Below are 18,209 nucleotides of genomic sequence, written 5' to 3'. Positions count from 1 at the left end.
GGATGGGTGAGAAGCGTGGAAGTCACGAAGAAGGCACGGATCCAAGATCCAGGAGCGGAGGACCCATTGCCGGCACAAACAGCTTCCCAGCTTCCTGCCCCCCCCCCCCCTTCCCATTCATCATCCCCCTTATACATGTTATGTCTTGTGACTTGTTGTAACTGTCATATGCTTATTCATGTGCTAGGGTCTTTTTTATCCTGGATTTAAATTATCCTCGGAAGAGGATAGTTCGAGGCGGCCCGGTAGTCCAGTGGTTAGCACGTTGGCTTCACAGTGCAGAGGTACCGGGTTCGATTCCAGCTCTGGCCTCCCTGTGTGGAGTTTGCATGTTCTCCCCGGGCCTGCGTGGGTTTTCTCCGGGTGCTCCGGTTTCCTCCCACATTCCAAAAACATGCATGGCAGGCTGATTGAACACTCTAAATTGTCCCTAGGTGTGAGTGTGAGCGTGGAGTTCGAGCGTGGGTTTTTTTCCCCTCTCACTACCCAGCGTTTTTACTTTCTGAATTCTGATTTGAATTCTGATTTCCGCATTGCGGGACAAATAAAGGATATCTTAATATTTCTGTCAATGAAGATTTGCGTCGTAGATTGTGACACGTTTTGATTAGCAGGGCGGGATGCCAGGCGTTATAATAATAACGGCCTTTCATGTATGTTTCACCTGGGGTACTGGCAAAGAATGGGAATATGCTGGGCCAACAGAAGCATTTTAAAATGGTACACGTGAGCTACGTAGTTAACATGCTGCAAAAGTGCATCGAGTCCCTCCACATCTGGTCTTGACGAAGGTAGATGCATGAGTGTGCAAGTGTGTGCGCATGCGCGCATGTGCAGTAACCGGTCAATGGCGAGAGGTTGGTTGATCGAAAAGTAGATCAAAAAAGATGCGGCTACCCTGCTCTACAAGATGCAGTGCAGGGAAAAATATAGTATTTGTAGCCAACTTAGTCATTTTGATAGTAGACTAATATAGATACATACAGCATGTGTTGGCTTCATTACAAGGCTTATAGAAGGCTTTTTTGTGGCTCCAGACATACAGTATTTGTTTTTTGTTTGTTTTTTTCGTCCAATATGGCTCCTTCAACATTTTGGGTTGCCGACCCCTGCACTACACCATCAGTGACAGATGTACTTGAATATAATCAAATTCCTTTATGTCCTTGGCTTTTCATAATCATCTCAGTTACATGTTACATTTTGGAGAATAGGCATATTGTTTGCCAAGCTGCTAACAAATTACGCTCATTGGACTGCATGGAATCAGTTTGGCTACTCACCAGTCAGTTTCTCCACTTCTCAGAACAACTCAGCAGGTTTGGGAAAGGTACAGAGCTCCTACAAGTTCACACATACACGGGACTTAATATCAGCCATAATGCAAGCCGAGTGAAACGCAAAGTCAGAAATAAGTTTGAATAAATGTGCAATTTGTCACTCTGGCTGCATTGCCCTACTGGAACAAAAACATAAATACTGTGTGAATAAATCCGATTGGCCAGGAGGCCCGTGTGATGACGACGGAACTGCGAAATGGCAAAAATCTTTAAATAACATGCAGGCTGCACAGAATTTGTCAGGTTGGTTTCAAAGATCTAATGCAGGGGTGTCAAACTCATTTAGATCTGAGGGCCGGATACAGCTTAATCTGATCCCAAGCGGACCGGGCCAGGAAACCTGTTGCAAAATTGCAAAGAAAAAACAATAAGTCCACTTTTTTCTTTGTATGACTACAAAGAAGTCACTTCCGAAAATCTTGAATTTTCATTTATGAAATACATTATGAACAACATAAGGACTACATAAAATGTGCAATTTTACTCAGTTTTACATATGTACAATGCTTAATGCATGAAAACTCATCACTTTGTGGAACTTGTGGAAATACTGTTCTTTCAACATCTCGGAAGCAATTTGAACAAATGAATGACTTTCACAGCAATTACTCGTCTTGCTTAGTATTTGCCCCTAAAACTTGGCATCGTTTACACGACACAACTGCATCAATATTAGGCATCATGTCCTGAGTAGCAGCCAATTACTAAATCTCATGTAAGGGCTTATGTGTGACGTTTGAGCTTCGCTTTATTAATGTGCATTAGTGAGAAAACTTGCTCACAAAGGTAAAGGTAGTCCCAAACATGGAGAATATTTTTACAGCCAGTGCTGTCAATGTAGGACAGGGGTGGCCAACCAGTCAGAGACGAAGAGCCAATTTTTTTTACTGAGTTACTGCAAACAGCCACACCATACTCTTCCTCACGCGCGCGCGCGCAGACACACACACACACACACACTTTTTTGGCCAAAGATCGACTTTTGAAGCGACCAACTTTTCACGAACGACGCGATCGCGCACGTGTTTGCATACACCCCCTCTCCCACACACACACACACACACACACACACACACACACACACACACACACACACACGCGCGCGGGTGCCCACCAGTGCACTCGCGCACATGCACGCACACTACGATGAGCAACAGTCGGAACGGGCCGAAAATGAATGAAAGCTCAAGTTACAAACAAACAAACAAATAATAATAACAATAATAATAATAATAATTAATAATACTGTAATGCCCGTCAGTAGCGGAGAGAAGGATGCTCGCAGTTGCTGATACTATTCACATTTTTAATAAACAAAATAAGTAATAAACACGCATTCAAAGGAGTTGCTGTTAGCCACAACTCACGCCCTCAGACTACTACAGGAGCCAATATTCTTCCTACCTGGCTCCTCCCCTCCAAATGACGTCACACAAAATACAAGCAACCGATTTTACACTACATTTCATTTATAAGCGCCTTTCAAAACACTCAAAGGCACTTTACAATCAAAACTATAACAATAAACCCATAGATAAAATTATAAATAATAAAAGGAGAGATGAATTTAAACTGAATATGCAATTTTAAATAGTTGACGCCGGCAACATCGCCGTCGCGAGGAGTAATAGTCGACCCAGCCAGGCCGGCCAATACGCCGTGGTCCGCAGATCGGCCGCCGTTTCTGCCGTTGTCTCTGCGTGGCCGGCGGGAGGATGACCAAAAGGAGGTGATGCCACTGGAGCCATCGAGGTGGAAGCCCTGACGAGATCCGTGGCAGATGCACCCCCGGGAAGGACGAGGAGCGACGCCCGGGAGCGGTGCAGCGCAGGCGGGGAGCCCGACCGGGTACAACCGTGCGACGACCGACGGTCCAAAACCACAACGAACCGCGACAGGAGTGCCATTTTGTGTTGGCTGTGTGTTGTCGCAACATCTGCCCCCTCAGAGAGAATCTTCTCCAAAACAGGGCAAATATTAACAGAGAGGAGAAACAGGTTCAACCCCTCAAAGTTGAGGCACTTGTTTTTTCTTCATCCCAATCTTCGCTAAAGACAAGCTAAAACCTTTACCTGGATGCTGTTTTTTTTCTTTTTGTTTTACAAATTTTAATTTATAATTTGTTGTTGTCACGTCACGTGCCCGCCAGCAGGTGGCGGCTTTTTTCCCTCCGCCATCTGCACACCTGTCCGTAATTTCGGGCTGATTATCCTCCTTTATTAAGAGGCTCCGGCAGTCCTCTCACTGCCGGAGAATTCCTTACCGTGCCATTGCTCTCTCGCGCTATTTCCTCGATTGATATTACTCGTTGCCTTTTTGCCTTACGGCCACTACTCTTGTTATTCGCGTTGCATCTAAATTGTATTGCTCTCGATTACCGATTTCTGTACTTCCTCGCTCTTTGTTTTTTCGCGAGCGTTTTCGGTTGTTTTCCTTATTTCCTGGTCCTTATTTGACCAGCGTTTTTTGTTACCGTTTTCCCTGTCGGGCTCTTTCTGTTCGTTATTAAAACCTTTTGTGTTTCATACAAGATCTTTTTGTGTCTGCTTTACCTGGGATCCACCTCGTTATTTTTGTTGTGCACGAGGCGATCTTTCATCGCCTCGGGCGTAAAGTGACAGAATTCTCCGGCCACCATGGATCCCGCAGACATCAAAAAGATATTGTCCGCTCTTTCCCGACAAGAGCAACAGATGAGTCAGCACGGCCAAGCCCTTTCAGAACTCCGCGGCGCGGTCTCCATGCTGGCTCATCGGTTCGATGAATTCGAACCTCGCTTAGTTCGGGTGGAGGAACGGAGACCACCACCCCCCGGGGTTCGTCCTTCCACCCCGGAAGCGCCCTCCTCATATCCTACTATGACGAGGGAGCCATCGCTTCCACACGCCCCTCGCTACGGGGGTGAGCACGGGCAGTGTGGACACTTTCTCCACCAATGTTCCCTCATTTTCGACCAACAACCATCTGCCTTCGCTAATGACGCCGCGAGAGTGGCTTATGTTATGAGCTTGTTGACAGGTCCGGCGGCGTCATGGGCGATAGCAACCAGTGACGCGAAGCCGATTCTCCGTACTTCGTTCCCCGACTTTGTGGCAGCGTTCCGCCGGGTGTTCCACCATCCCGTGCGGGGCAGAGAGGCAGAGGGCCGGCTACTCGCCCTCCACCAGGGAGAGCGATCGGTAGCAGATTACTCCATCGAGTTCCGGATCCTGGCCGCCCAGAGTGGATACGGCGATCGGGCGTTGTGTGGTCTGTTTCGCCGCGGACTAAACCCTCAACTCAAGGACGACCTGGCGACCCGCGACCACAGCACAGACCTGGAGGAGTTGATTGACCTCTCCCTCCTCATGGACAATCGCCTGAGGGAGCGAAGCCGGGAGCGTGGAGTTGACCGGTTCCAGTTCCGGCGTACATCCACAGAGGAACAGATGCAGCTGGGAGGCAAGGACGTTGGTGCGGAGGAAGGAAGGCGTCGTTTCAGCAATCAAGCGACGACTGACAGCGTTCAACCATCTCCTCACGCCGCAACCAGCTATCCGGGGTCGTCATTCCATGTCTACCCCGAGAACTGTGAGTCACGATCCCGCGCGTCACCCCCCGAGTCAAGGCGAGTCGACACGCGACCGGGACACCCCAACAGACTTGAGCTCGAGGGGGAGATATTTGGTGGGTCCCGGTCAAGGCGGGTTCGGGCCCTGGTAGACTCAGGAGCGGATGACTGTTTAATGGACACCAATCTCGCGTCCGAGCTGGGTTGTTTTTTGGAGGAATTGATAGATAAGAAGCGGGTTCGTGATCTTGATGGGCGTCTCCTGGCGGTAGTAACGCATAGAACGGAGCCACTAAAACTTCTACTCTCCGGCAATCATATCGAGCATCGCCGGTTTTACGTAATGCGGTCCCGCAACGCTCCGATCATCCTCGGATTACCCTGGCTTAAGACTCATAACCCCATGATTTCCTGGGCACGCCCGGCAATAGATAGCTGGGGCCAGTATTGTTATCAGCACTGTCTACAATCGGCCGTCGGGAAGCACGAACGTGTCACACCCCCCGAGGAGATCTGCCTTGACGGAGTGCCAGATTGCTATCGGGATCTGAAGGAGGTGTTCAGCGAGGATCGTGCACGCTCTTTGCCCCCACACCGCCCCTACGATTGCGCTATAGACCTGCAGGCGGGCGCTCCGTTGCCGTCCTCGCGGCTGTATCAGGTGTCCCAACCCGAGCGCGAGGCGTTGACGGAGTATATCAACAGCTCGCTCGCTGCAGGTCTCATTAGACCATCGCGTTCACCGTTGGGGGCGGGTTTTTTCTTCGTAGGGAAGAAGGACAAGACCCTGCGACCCTGCGTAGACTATCGTGGATTAAACGAGATTACAATTAAAAATAGATACCCGCTACCCTTGTTGGACTCCGCCTTCGCCCCATTACATTCAGCCACCATTTTCTCTAAATTAGACTTACGCAGCGCTTACCACTTGGTTCGCATCCGGGAGGGTGACGAGTGGAAAACAGCTTTTAAGACCCCTCTGGGTCATTTCGAATACTTGGTTATGCCTTTTGGGCTGACAAACGCTCCTGCCGTGTTCCAGAACCTGATTAACGACGTTTTAAGGGACATGATTAACATTTTTTGTTTCGTTTATCTTGACGACATTTTGATTTTTTCCCGGTCATTACACGAGCACCAGCAACACGTTAGGCTGGTGCTACAACGTCTACTGGAGAACCGGCTCTTCGTCAAGGCAGAAAAGTGTGAATTCCATGTCCCCGTCATCTCCTTCCTGGGGTTCATTATCGAACAGGGCAGGTTAAGAGCGGACCCCATTAAGACGCGTGCAGTCACTAACTGGCCGGTTCCTACCAATCGCAAGGAACTGCAGCGCTTTTTGGGTTTCGCCAACTTCTACCGACGCTTCATCCGCGGTTACAGTCAGAAGGCGCTCCCCTTTACCCGCCTTACATCCATTAAAATCCCATTTAAGTGGGACCCGACCGCGGATGCGGCGTTCGCGAACCTGAAGGCGGCGTTTACTAGTCCCCCCGTACTACAACATCCTGACCCTGATCTTCCGTTTATCGTGGAAGTGGACGCCTCGGATTCAGGGGTGGGTGCGGTGCTGTCCCAACGTTCTCCGGTTGACCAGAAGCTGCACCCCTGCGCCTTCTTCTCCCGTCGACTCAGTGCCGCCGAATTCAACTACGACGTGGGCAACCGTGAACTGTTGGCAGTTGTGACCGCCTTGCAGGAGTGGCGGCACTGGCTCGAGGGGGCAAGGGAACCTTTTACCGTTTACACGGATCACAAGAACCTCGCTTATCTCCGCTCCGCCAAAAGACTAAACGCCCCTCAGGCCGGGTGGGCCCTCTTCCTCACCAGGTTCGACTTCGTCCTTACCTACTCTCCCGGGTCCAAGAACACTAAGCCCGACGCCCTTTCCCGTCTCCACGAACCTGCGGGGAGGGACCGATCCCCGGAGACCATCCTCCCGACCCAGTGCATCGTGGGGGCCGTCCAATGGAAGATTGAGCAGCGGATCCAGGCAGCCCTGGAGGGGGTTCAGGTGCCGGCGGGGTGCCCAGCGGGGAGGCTGTTCGTACCTCCTCCCCTCCGATCTGAGGTTCTGCAGTGGCGACATGGGTCCAAGGTGGCATGCCACCCCGGGGTGAACCGGACGGTGCAACTCGTCGCCCAGCGTTTCTGGTGGCCGGAGCTCCGTAGTGACGTGACGGAGTTCATCAAGGCCTGCACCACTTGCGCCTGCGGCAAGTCGTCCCATCAACCTCCGACGGGACTGCTCCAGCCGTTGCCCATTCCTCCTCGTCCGTGGTCCCACATCGCCCTGGACTTCATCACGGGCCTCCCGCCTTCCCGGGGTCGAACTGTCGTGCTGGTATATTAAGATATTTTGTGATGTTTCCTTTAACCAATGTATATCTTCTCAGAGGTAAACTCTTGAACCTGCTTTGGAATGATTGCAAGTGAGATAAACCCTTTGGCTTGAATGCTTTGGAATAATTGCAAGTAAATAATTACAAGTCCGTGCCACTTGGTTACACAACAAACAGTGTGGCGTAGGGAGGGATGAGAATGGCCACTCACCTCTCCCGATGCACACACTTTAGAGGATAAAAGGAGGGGAGCGATGCTCCTCAGCAGAGTCTGCTATGGGTTGCTGAACAAACGCCTAGCTCGTATTGAAGCTCACTCTGCTGAGGGTGTTGGCTCTCCACCCTACTGGCACACGGTAAGAGTTCTTTAGCTTCATACAACTTGTTTGAACTGTGTTAACATTTCTGTGTGGGACCAATAAAGTGCCTATTGTTGGTAGCCAGAAGTGTCTTGTCGTTATTTCTGAGTGCCTATCTCCGACGATCCTTTATAAAACTTGATATTCATTCAAATTGAGTATCAGAAGTGTTTCAAAACATTTTTGGCGTTGTCGGCAGGATCACTGGAGAATACATTCAGAAATGGCTTGTTGTTTTGTTAGAACAACTGTGAAAGGAGAGGAAGTGTCTCCTAAGGAGGATTGTTTTGTTAGAAAAACTGTGAAAGGAGAGGAAGTGTCTCCTAAGGAGGATTGCGTTTCCGGATGGGAAAGCAATGAGTTTAGGGAAATAGGGAAACTCCTTAGACGGTACGGGGGACGCCCCAAGCCGTGGATGGGAGCATTTGCTGTGGCTTCTCCACCGCTGATTAAGGATATACTCAGCCAGGTGGAGATAAAAGAGAAAGCCCCGCTGAAGGGGATTCGTGAGATGTTGTGGATTTGTGCTGAAGCTTGGAAAGAAAGATCAGAGGCTTTGAATAAAGAATGTGCTTCAGAGTTATTAAAAGATAAAAAGATAACTGAATTAGAGGAAAAAATTAAAACGCTTGAATCAGACAGAGAAAAAGCGCAAGGAATGTTAGAAAAATCAGTTTCTTACATTTCTCAATTGGCACGGGAAAAAGGTAACAAAAAACCACGGCACGCTCACCCGAAACAGGTCCGCTCTTTTACCATGGAGTTGCCCGAGAGTTGGGAACCAGAAGGGTGGAGCGGAGACTTGTGGGGAGATGGCGATGGAGAAATGACATACGGCGGCGAGATGAAACCTCAGCAGTTGTATCCAAATTTGAACCATGTAAAAATACAACCCATCACCCGCAGGCGGGAAGAGAAACGGGTTGTTCCTCCTATATTTCAGGAAGAAAGAGATGCAAATGGTGTGGTGATAGTGGATGGGGAAGGAAACCCTGTTGTGCGAGCAACTCCGCAGCCACAGCCCCCACCGCGAATAACAATAACAATGGAGGATTTTTCACAAGAAGAAATTGCTCATTTGACAACAAAATATAGACAAAAACAGGGAGAACCTACTGACGCCTGGTTAAGGCGAATGTTTGAAGAAGGAGCAGATTCTGTAGGGCTTGATGCAGGGGACTATTTGCGCTTCGGTGGCCTTAACAATGACTCGCGCTTGAACACTGAATATCGAGCATTGGGCCGAGAATTGCGAGACACAGACCGAATGACACTGTTTACCCTGTATGCAATGGCTGCGCAGGCGGTGTATCCCACATGGCATGACTGGCCTGAGGTCAAAGGCCAATGGTCAACTATGCGTGATGCAATACATCGTATGGGAAGATTGTGCACTCGCGAAGCCATCTCACGGGCAGGCCATGCTTTTATTGATGACTCACCCATACCAAAAGATCAGCAGTACTCACCATCTTGCTAGGAGCAGCTGAGAACAGTTTCAGTGATGTTAAAACGCGCCTAATGGAATTGGCGACTTTGGGAGACTGGGGAGACGCAACACGCCCTCCCCAACCTGAACCAAAGAATTATAGATCAGAAAAAGAGGAGAAAAAGACAAACTCAAAGTCATCTGAAGGGGGAGGGAACCGACGGGAAATGTGGAGGGCACTGATAGCAGCGGGAGTCCCGGCAGACGAAATTGACGGGCTACCCACTAGTGCCCTAGCCGCGAAATGTAAACAACGCGGATTGAAAGTAAACTGCTTGAGTATGGGAACAAATAAAAAAGAAAGAAAATCAGACATAGCACACCTAGCGACCCTCTTAAAAGAAATGGTATCGCCGGGAGTGCAGGCAACAGCCCCTCCCCTTGAAACTTACAGAGAGGAAGAGGATGAGGAAGAAAGTACAGACTCAGATGAAGACATGCTGGTTGACGTAAGAGGCCCCAGCTATGTCGCAGCAGTAAAGAAAGGGCGAGCAAAGCCTAAAAACACGAGAAAGAATAAGGACAGGAAATCACGAACTTTTAATCTCCTCAACTAGGATGAAGGCCAAACTCAGTCAACCAGCCAGAGTCAAATCATCCACCGTTGGTCAGTAGGGGATATCTGACCCCACGTCCAACTTGAAATTTATTGGAACAATTCGGTACAAAAAGTAATGGCACTGGTTGACACAGGAGCGGAGGCCTCATTGATTCATGGAAACCCTGACAAAATAAAGGGTGACATAATTCCTTTAAGGGGATTGGGAGGACAAGTGGTGAAAGGAAAAGCAGTTGTCCTCCCATTAAAAATCGGAAAGATGCCGATACAAAAATTTGAGGTTGTTGTGACACCTATCCCAGAGTGGATAGTTGGAATGAACATTCTGGCTGGAATGACTTTGCATTTGAAAATGGGAAAATTCCAATTCGGAACAGTAACAGAAACTGAGATAGGAACGATTTTGGTAGGAAAGGTAAAAATGACACCATTTCCCATACCTGAAGCCACAGAAACAGTCTCCCTTAAACAATATCGAATTCCGGGGGGACAAGAAGAGATCACTGCTACCATCAAAGAATATTTGGAAGCAGGTGTGCTGAAGCCGGTGACCACAAAGTGGAACAACCCCTTGTGGCCGGTAAGGAAATCAGACGATACATGGCGAATGACCGTTGATTACCGACAATTGAACAACCGACCTGTGGGGTCAGGAGTGACTCCTTTGATTCGAATGATTTCAAATCAAGAACCTGTAATGGTCACAGAAAGTATTAAAATGTGGAAAATTGACCCAGAGGCTGAAATTCCCGTCAGAGCCACGCCTGGCTCTGCCGGACTTGATTTGCGAACTTTGGCACCTGAAACACTCCTCCCTCATGAAATTCAAATTGTTAAAACAGGGTTGGGTCTGCAGTGCCCGAAAGGCACTTACGGTCACATCCTTCCTCGGAGTGGCCTGTCACTGAAAGGCCTGACCATCCAGGCAGGAGCGATAGATGCAGACTATCAAGGAGAACTGGGAGTAGTGTGCAAACTACTCTCAGACCAACCCTTGGTTTTGGAAAAAAGGAGCTAAAATAGCACAGAAAAGTGGGTAAATGTACCCATAAACAAATGCTATATGCGAGAGAACTAATCATGTTTTTTTTGTTATTTAGTGTTTAACCAAATTTGTTACAGCTTGGAGAATTAATGCCTTGGTGGGAGTTGCTGATCGGGAGACCTGCTAAAACCGGACGAGACCATGGACCTCATTGGGCGCCGCGACACTGGAGGTGTCGTCTGCTGGGTCATCTGCCTCCTTGCCGTTGGTGCCATGGTCCAGCCCTCCTGGGGGATGACCGAGGGCTGAACCTGCAGGACAAGTCAAGAAGCTAGATCTATACAACTTGACGGTATCCTACTGAATATCACTTGTAATCAGCCGATAGTGATGTGCGACCTCGACATCCTTGAAGTGATCAAGGGAAGCATGGTGACAGTCACCGCCCTGGACATGTCATGTAAACTGAACGCCACGGTGTTCTTTCATGATGGGGACTGGTACTACGATGAAAAAACCGAATGCGACCCTAATCATCAGGGATCAAACTGGACAATAGTGGCGGATGAAGACTTCATCATCGGAGACAGCGAACCTATTGGGCACAATACCCGTGGGTATCCGGTGAGAGTGATTCCTCGAAAGCTACCGCCGACCATAACTTTGACACACTTGTCCCCCGTTTTGGATACCTGCACAAACCTTGCACAGGCAACAATCGAAACGAGAGTATTTTGGACAATCCACTTTCCCCCGATTCCGAAGTGTGGACGAAAGAAAAGAGCGTGGTATGACACCTGGTTAGGGGGAACTGGGACTGTATTGGGATTTGCAAATGCGGCTGATAACGAAGTGATTAGAACAATGTTGTCTAACACCGGGGAACACTCTGCTGGAGCATTACATCAAGTGGGGGTTTGGCTTCCCACTTCTTTGGTGGGGCAAAAAGAAAACGCGGAATTATGGAAAACAGTGTTTAATTGGGAAATCAACCTATGGGGAGAGGCACAAAACGTGCTGCAGAATTTGACTAAACAAAGCAGTTGGACGGTATGCAGCATTCAAACCCTACATGCTGCGGCACAAAAAGAATCTTTTTTGAGAGTGGTAACTTCAGGGAATTTTCAAGAGTGGCGTAAGATCTGGAATATAACTGATTCCCTGTGGCTTAAATTACATCCAGAATACACCAAATGTGACCGAACGAAGTGTACAGGGTATTGGACCCAGTATAAAGTGGCCACGATGAAAACGGTGTGTAAATACCAAGTTTTACCCGTCATAACACGGGATAGCTACTGGTTTCTCCATATGGATGGAGACTTGTTTGAACCAAAAACGAACATGACCTTTAAATCAAATTTGTGCGACATGACAGATCAAGGGATGGCTTGTAGACTGCAACATGCGTATTCGAACCCGTGTTTAACCGACTCAGAGGCCGTACTTTGCGACTGGACAAGGGAGCCAATCAGAGAGATGATGTGGCAGGTTGGACCGCACACTCTCTGTGTGGCTACAACTCGAAATAACTCGCAGGTACTTTCGGTTCCTTTTGTAGGATGCCTTGGTAACGTACACATATGGCACTGGGGTAACATGACGTATCGTTTGACCAATTACACAGAGTCCCGTAGATTAACTACGGTGCAGTGGGAAGTGCTTCACTCCCCCTGGAAAGTGTCTCTGGAACGTTTCAAATGCGCATTGGAAAGTTCTACGGACATACAAAACCTCATTAAGTCACATACGTCTAACATCTCCAGTCTCATGGTGTCGACCATGGTGGTAAAGGGGAAAGTAGTGCATGCTGCTAAAATGGTACAGCAGGCTTCGGCTCATCATTGGTGGGATATTTTTTCGGGAATGTCTTCAACCGCGCGTACCATTTTTGTGCCGCCCTTGATCATTGTGCTAATTGCTATTTGCGTGCTAACACTGTGTAATGTAGGATCTTGTTTTTATGTACGAAGAATTCGGAAAGAACTTAATAAGAAAATAAAACTAGTATCATATTATTGAATGAAAATGAAAATCACAATGTTATTGGGGATGGTTTGGAGAGAAGTGCTAAGAATGACTTAGCCCGAAGAACTAATTGATAGTTTTTTTTTGTTTTTTTTTTTTTTTCTCCAAGATGGCGCCCGAGTAGGCAGCCTTCGGCAAGTGCTCTTCAAGAGCCTTGCTTTTTTGTTCTTTTTTGCTGTTTTTGTCTTTTGTTTTGTCACATGTTGTTTGTTGTTTCATTGTGTGGACCTGATATGGACTGTTTTCAGCGCTTTTTGGCCACGACATTCGTCAAAGGAGCAGTATCTGTGCTTGGTGGTTGCGCCTTCTCGGCAGCACGCCTGTACCAGCACAGATTTTGATTGGGAGGAATTGACTGTCGGTGCTGGACAGACCTGGGGCGCTTGTGTTTTTTGCGCCAGTAATGGGCAGCATTTTTCACAACCCCGATTTGTTCAGTGGCTATGTCAGCGCTGTTGGACAGTTGGCGTTGGTGCGGCTGGATGGATGGCCGCTGAAGTTGAGGATGAGGAGAGAGGAGCGTTGGCGAAGAGCGCAGATGCATATTTGGAACCGTGAGTCGCCGCTTGGAATTGAAATGGATTTCATTGGGACAGGGTAAGTTAACCAATCTCTTTTTTCGTCAATGGATGCTACAGCTTCTTGTTGACTTTGAAACTTAGCTTGTAGCCGACGTGTGCACATTTTGAGCATGACGTCTCTGATCCACTGGTTAAAGGACACTTTGATTCTCTCCTCTTTCATCTCAAACCGCTTCAAACAACAAAGCGTGTAACGGAAAAGTGGTTAGGACTGCACGACTGTCTGTGTTTTATGTTATGTGTTGTGTTTATTATTTTACCTTATGTTAACTGTTTTGTAAAGCGCTTTGTTACAGCTGCCGCTGTTGTGAAAGCGCTATATAAATCAGCATGTATTGTATTGTATTGTATTGTATTGTATTTTTGTTGTGCACGAGGCTATCTTTCATCGCCTCGGGCGTAACTTGACAGTTGTCTGGTGTTCAAAGCTTACTTACTGTATGTTGTTTTACTGTAAGTAGTAAAAAACTTATAAATATACACATTGAGAGTTTGGTACTTTTTGTTGACCTTGTTTTGAGATGGGTCTTTGGCCTTTGTTTTTATTTTTGTAGCACTCCATGTTGTACTCCATGTTGAGTATGTTCAGAAGAATATAAATAAAGCCATATGAATAATAAATATTTGATATAATGTCTATTTTTTGCATTAGTAATTCATTTTACACATAATATTAGATTATTTTTGGTAGTAAATTAATTTAAGCAACAAAAAAGCTGAGGAGCCATTGGGGAAACTGTAGTACCCGCAGAAAACCCACGCAGGCACGGGGAGAACATGTAAACTCAACATAGGAAGGCAGTTGCTGGAATCGAACCCACTACCTCTGCACTGTGAGGTTGACACGCTAACCACTTTCGGGCCGCCCCCTTGCAACATTATTATGATTATTCAAGTGATCTATGAGGGGCGTGATTGGGAGGAACGGCCCCTCCGATCAGAACTCGAGTGGTGTTTTGTTATTGGACTTCTGTGCTCGTCACGGACTGTCCATAACGAACACCTTGATCAAACTTAAGGGTGTCCACATGTGCACTTGGCACCAGGACACCCTAGGCCGTAGTTCGATGATCGACCTTGTGGTCGTGTCATCGGATTTGCGGCCGCATGTTTTGGACACTCGGGTGAAGAGAGGGGCGGAGCTGTCAACTGATCACCACCTGGTGGTGAGTAGGCTCCGATGGTGGGGGCAGATGCCGGTCCGTCCTGGCAGACCCAAACGTATTGTGAGGGTTTGTTGGGAGCGGCTGGCGGAATCCCCTGTCAGAAGGAGTTTCAACTCCCGCCTCCGACAGAGCTTTTCCCATGTTCCGGGGGATGCGGGGGACATTGAGCCCGAGTGGACCATGTTCCGTGCCTCGATTGTTGAGGCGGCCAATCTGAGTTGTGGCCGTAAGGTGGTTGGTGCCTGTCGTGCCGGCAACCCCCGTACTCGCTGGTGGACCAGCAGTAAGGGATGCCGTCAAGCTGAAGAAGGAGTCCTATCGAGCCTTTATGGCCTGTGGGACCCCAGAGGCAGCTGACGGGTACCGACTGCCCAAGCGGAACGCAGCTTTGGTGGTCGCCGAGGCAAAAACCAGAGCGTGGGAAGAGTTCGGTGAGGCCATGGAAGCCGACTTCCGGACGGCTTCGAGGAAATTCTGGTCCACCATCCGACGTCTCAGGAGGGGGAAGCAGTGCACCACTAACACTGTGTACAGTGAGGATGGGGCGCTGCTGACTTCGACTTGGGACGTTGTGAACCGGTGGGCAGAGTACTTCGAAGACCTCCTCAACTCCACCAACATGCCTTCCTTGGAGGAAGCAGAGCCTGGGGACTCTGAGGTGGGCTCTCCTATCTCTGTGGTTGAAGTCACCAATGTGGTTAAAAAGCTCCTCGGTGGCAAGGCCCCAGGGGTGGATGAGATCCGCCCGGAGTTCCTCAAGGTTCTGGATGTTGTGGGGCTGTCCTGGTTGACACGCCCCTGCAACATCGTGTGGTCAACGGGGAGAGTGCCTCTGGATTGGCAGACCGGGGTGGTAGTCCCTCTTTTTAAAAAGGGGGACCGGAGGGTGTGTTCCAACTACAGAGGGATCACACTCCTCAGCCTCCCTGGTAAGGTCTATTCAGGGGTGCTGGAGAGGAGGGTCCGTCAGGAAGTCGAGCCACAGATTGAGAAGGAGCAGTGTGGTTTTCGTCCCGGCCGTGGAACAGTGGGCCAGATCTACACCCTTAGCAGGGTTCTCGAGGGTATGTGGGAATTCGCCCAACCAGTCTACATGTGTTTTGTGGACTTGGAGCAGGCGTTTGACCGTGTCCCTCAGGGAGTTCTGTGGGGGGTGCTTCGTGGGTATGGAGTACCAAACCCCCTGATACGGGCTGTTCGGTCACTATACCACCGATGTCAGAGTTTGGTTCGCATTGCCGGCAGTAAGTCGGAATCGTTTCCAGTGAGGGTAGGACTCCGCCAAGGCTGCCCTTTGTCACCGATTCTGTTCATAACCTTCATGGACAGAATCTCTAGGCGCAGCCGAAGCGTTGATGGGGTCCATTTTGGTGGCCTCAGTATTGCATCCCTGCTTTTTGCAGATGATGTGGTGCTGTTGGCTCCTTCAAACAGGGCTCTCCAACTCTCACTGGAGGGTTTCGCAGCCGAGTGTGAAGCGGTTGGGATGAAGATCAGCACCTCCAAATCTGAAACCATGGTCCTCAGTCGGAAAAGGGTGGAGTGCCCCCTCCGGGTCGGGGGGGGGGGGGGGGAGATCTTGCCCCAAGTGGAGGAGTTTAAGTATCTTGGGGTCTTGTTCACGAGTGAGGGCAGGAGGGAGCGAGAGATCGACAGGCGGATCGGTGCAGCGTCTGCTGTGATGCGGACGTTGTATCGGTCTGTCGTGGTGAAGAAGGAGCTGAGCCAAAGGGCGAAGCTCTCAATTTACCGGTCGATATACGTTCCACCCCTCATCTATGGTCACGAGTTATGGGTCGTGACCGAAAGAACGAGATCCTGGATACAAGCGGCCGAAATGAGTTTTCTCCGCAGGGTGTCCGGGCTCTCCCTTAGAGATAAGGTGAGAAGTCATCCGGGAGGGGCTCCGAGTCGAGCCGCTTCTCCTCCACATCGAGAGGAGCCAGATGAGGTGGCTTGGGCATCTGATTCGGATGCCTCCTGAACGCCTCCCTGCTGAGGTGTTCCGGGCATGTCCCACCGGGAGGAGACCCCGAGGAAGACCCAGGACACGCTGGAGAGACTATGTCACCCAGCCGGCCTGGGAACGCCTCGGGATCCCCCGGGGAGAGCTGGAAGAAGTAGCTAGGGAGAGGGACGTCTGGGCTTCCCTGCTAAAGCTGTTGCCCCCGCGACCCGGCCCCGGATAAGCGGTAGAAGATGGATGGATGGATGGACGTGCTCTATGATGTCATCCATAAAAGCAAGTTCCTGCAGCCATAGTGGGCACTGTAATTCCTTAGCAGGCTTATCTTTTTTGTCCATGAATTGTCTGATTTTGCCACGTAGATCAAAGAAGTGGTTCTGCACAGCACCTCTGTTTTACCATCATAGATCCGAGTGCAATGGCACACCATGGGTATTGTTGCAGTCATTCAGAAGGCAGTCAAATTCACGATGATTGAGACCACTGGCTCAGATGAGAAGTTCGGACAACCAACTCCATTACGTGAGGTGGTTGTCTATTTGATTATTTTGCAGCATAATCCTCATGCAAAATGCAATGAAATATCCAAAAATCCACGATTGGCTTTATTTTCTCACTCAACTTTGTCACAACACCTTCCTTTTTACCAATCATTGACGGTGCACCATCAGTAGCCATACTTTTGGCGCACGCAACCATCCCTGATTCTATCCAGCGCTCCAACTACAGAGCGGAAAATGTCCTCAGCAGTAGTGGTGTCTCAAGAAACTCCTCTTTAACAGTCAAAGTCTTGTCAACTCCATGAATGAATATGGCCAGTTGAGCGACATCCACAATTTCAGTGTTCTCGCTATATAAATCAGCATGTATTGTATTGTATCAGTCGCAACAGAAAATGCCAGAAACGACAAAACTTTGCGTTTCAGTTGGCAGTACAAATCTGCCGAGAGTTAGGAAATCTTGTCTGTAATGGTACTTCTCGTCAAGCTAATATTGGCAAAAGCTTGTTGCTTCTCAGGACACACACTTTCAGCAGAGTTTTTGACAAACTCTCCATCAGTGTGCGGCTGTGATGCTAATGCTATTTGACTTGCATGTATGTAGCTGGCTTTTATCGTTCCATCACTGGTGTCTCGTCTCTGGGTGAAAACACATTTTTCTTTCTTCAGACAAACCATCATTTCATTTTCATTTACCTTCTGTTTTCTGTTGTGTTTTTCACCATACTGAGTTTCATCGTGACGCCAGTACTTGTCAGGTTCATTGCTCAAATAACCTTTATACACTTACACAAAACATGAGAGATGACTCTGGACATACAATTCCCACAGCTATACAAAGCAGCCCCCCCGAAACCCTCACTTTTTATTCATTTTGGTTTTCAGGTTTATCAGAGGAAAGTACACACACAATGTTTGTGGAAAGTTCCAACAAGGTCAGAGATTGACATTTCAGCACAATCAGTTTAGCAGAATCAGCACTTCTTTCTTGGGTCTTCTTATCTTCGGTGACCAGCTGGAAACTTCTCAGCCAAATCTGCAAACATTTCTTCACACCAACCTTCAAACCAAGCAAACTCTACACAGCAATAATTAAATGTAGAATAATCATAATAATAAATGTTCTACCCAGAATTATTCTTTCAGTACTGTATTGTATTTTTAAGTACCAAACCTTGCCGCTGTTGCACTAGGCACAGGGGTTTCCCATTCACCGCTGTGTACATATAAGAACTAGGGATGTGAATCTCAGCACTGAGGACGATTCGATACACATCTCGATCCACTGCCAGCGATGCGATACTTAAACGATACATGGAATTTTCTGGCGATACGATGTGATAC

General features: G+C 48.6%; 2 protein-coding genes across 2 annotated transcripts in view; both read left to right on the top strand.

Annotated features, from left to right (window-relative positions):
- The window catches only part of LOC127587603 (uncharacterized), a 98,907-nt gene extending 98,041 nt beyond the window's left edge, over window positions 1-866 (top strand). The window contains exon 3 of the mRNA XM_052046020.1: window positions 838-866. Within this exon, the coding sequence (XP_051901980.1) occupies window positions 838-866 (29 nt within the window). The remainder of the gene's footprint in view (window positions 1-837) is intronic.
- Window positions 1-10,961, top strand: part of LOC127616755 (uncharacterized) — a 187,168-nt gene extending 176,207 nt beyond the window's left edge. Inside the window, exon 2 of the mRNA XM_052088560.1 lies at window positions 9,046-10,961. Within this exon, the coding sequence (XP_051944520.1) occupies window positions 9,755-10,657 (903 nt within the window). The 5' untranslated portion in view covers window positions 9,046-9,754 and the 3' untranslated portion in view covers window positions 10,658-10,961. The remainder of the gene's footprint in view (window positions 1-9,045) is intronic.
- Window positions 10,962-18,209: the final 7,248 nt, after the last annotated feature.

This window comes from Hippocampus zosterae, chromosome 15 (assembly GCF_025434085.1).
Source record: "Hippocampus zosterae strain Florida chromosome 15, ASM2543408v3, whole genome shotgun sequence".
In the NCBI taxonomy this organism is placed as follows: domain Eukaryota; kingdom Metazoa; phylum Chordata; class Actinopteri; order Syngnathiformes; family Syngnathidae; genus Hippocampus; species Hippocampus zosterae.
This window is presented reverse-complemented; position numbering and strand designations above follow the sequence as displayed.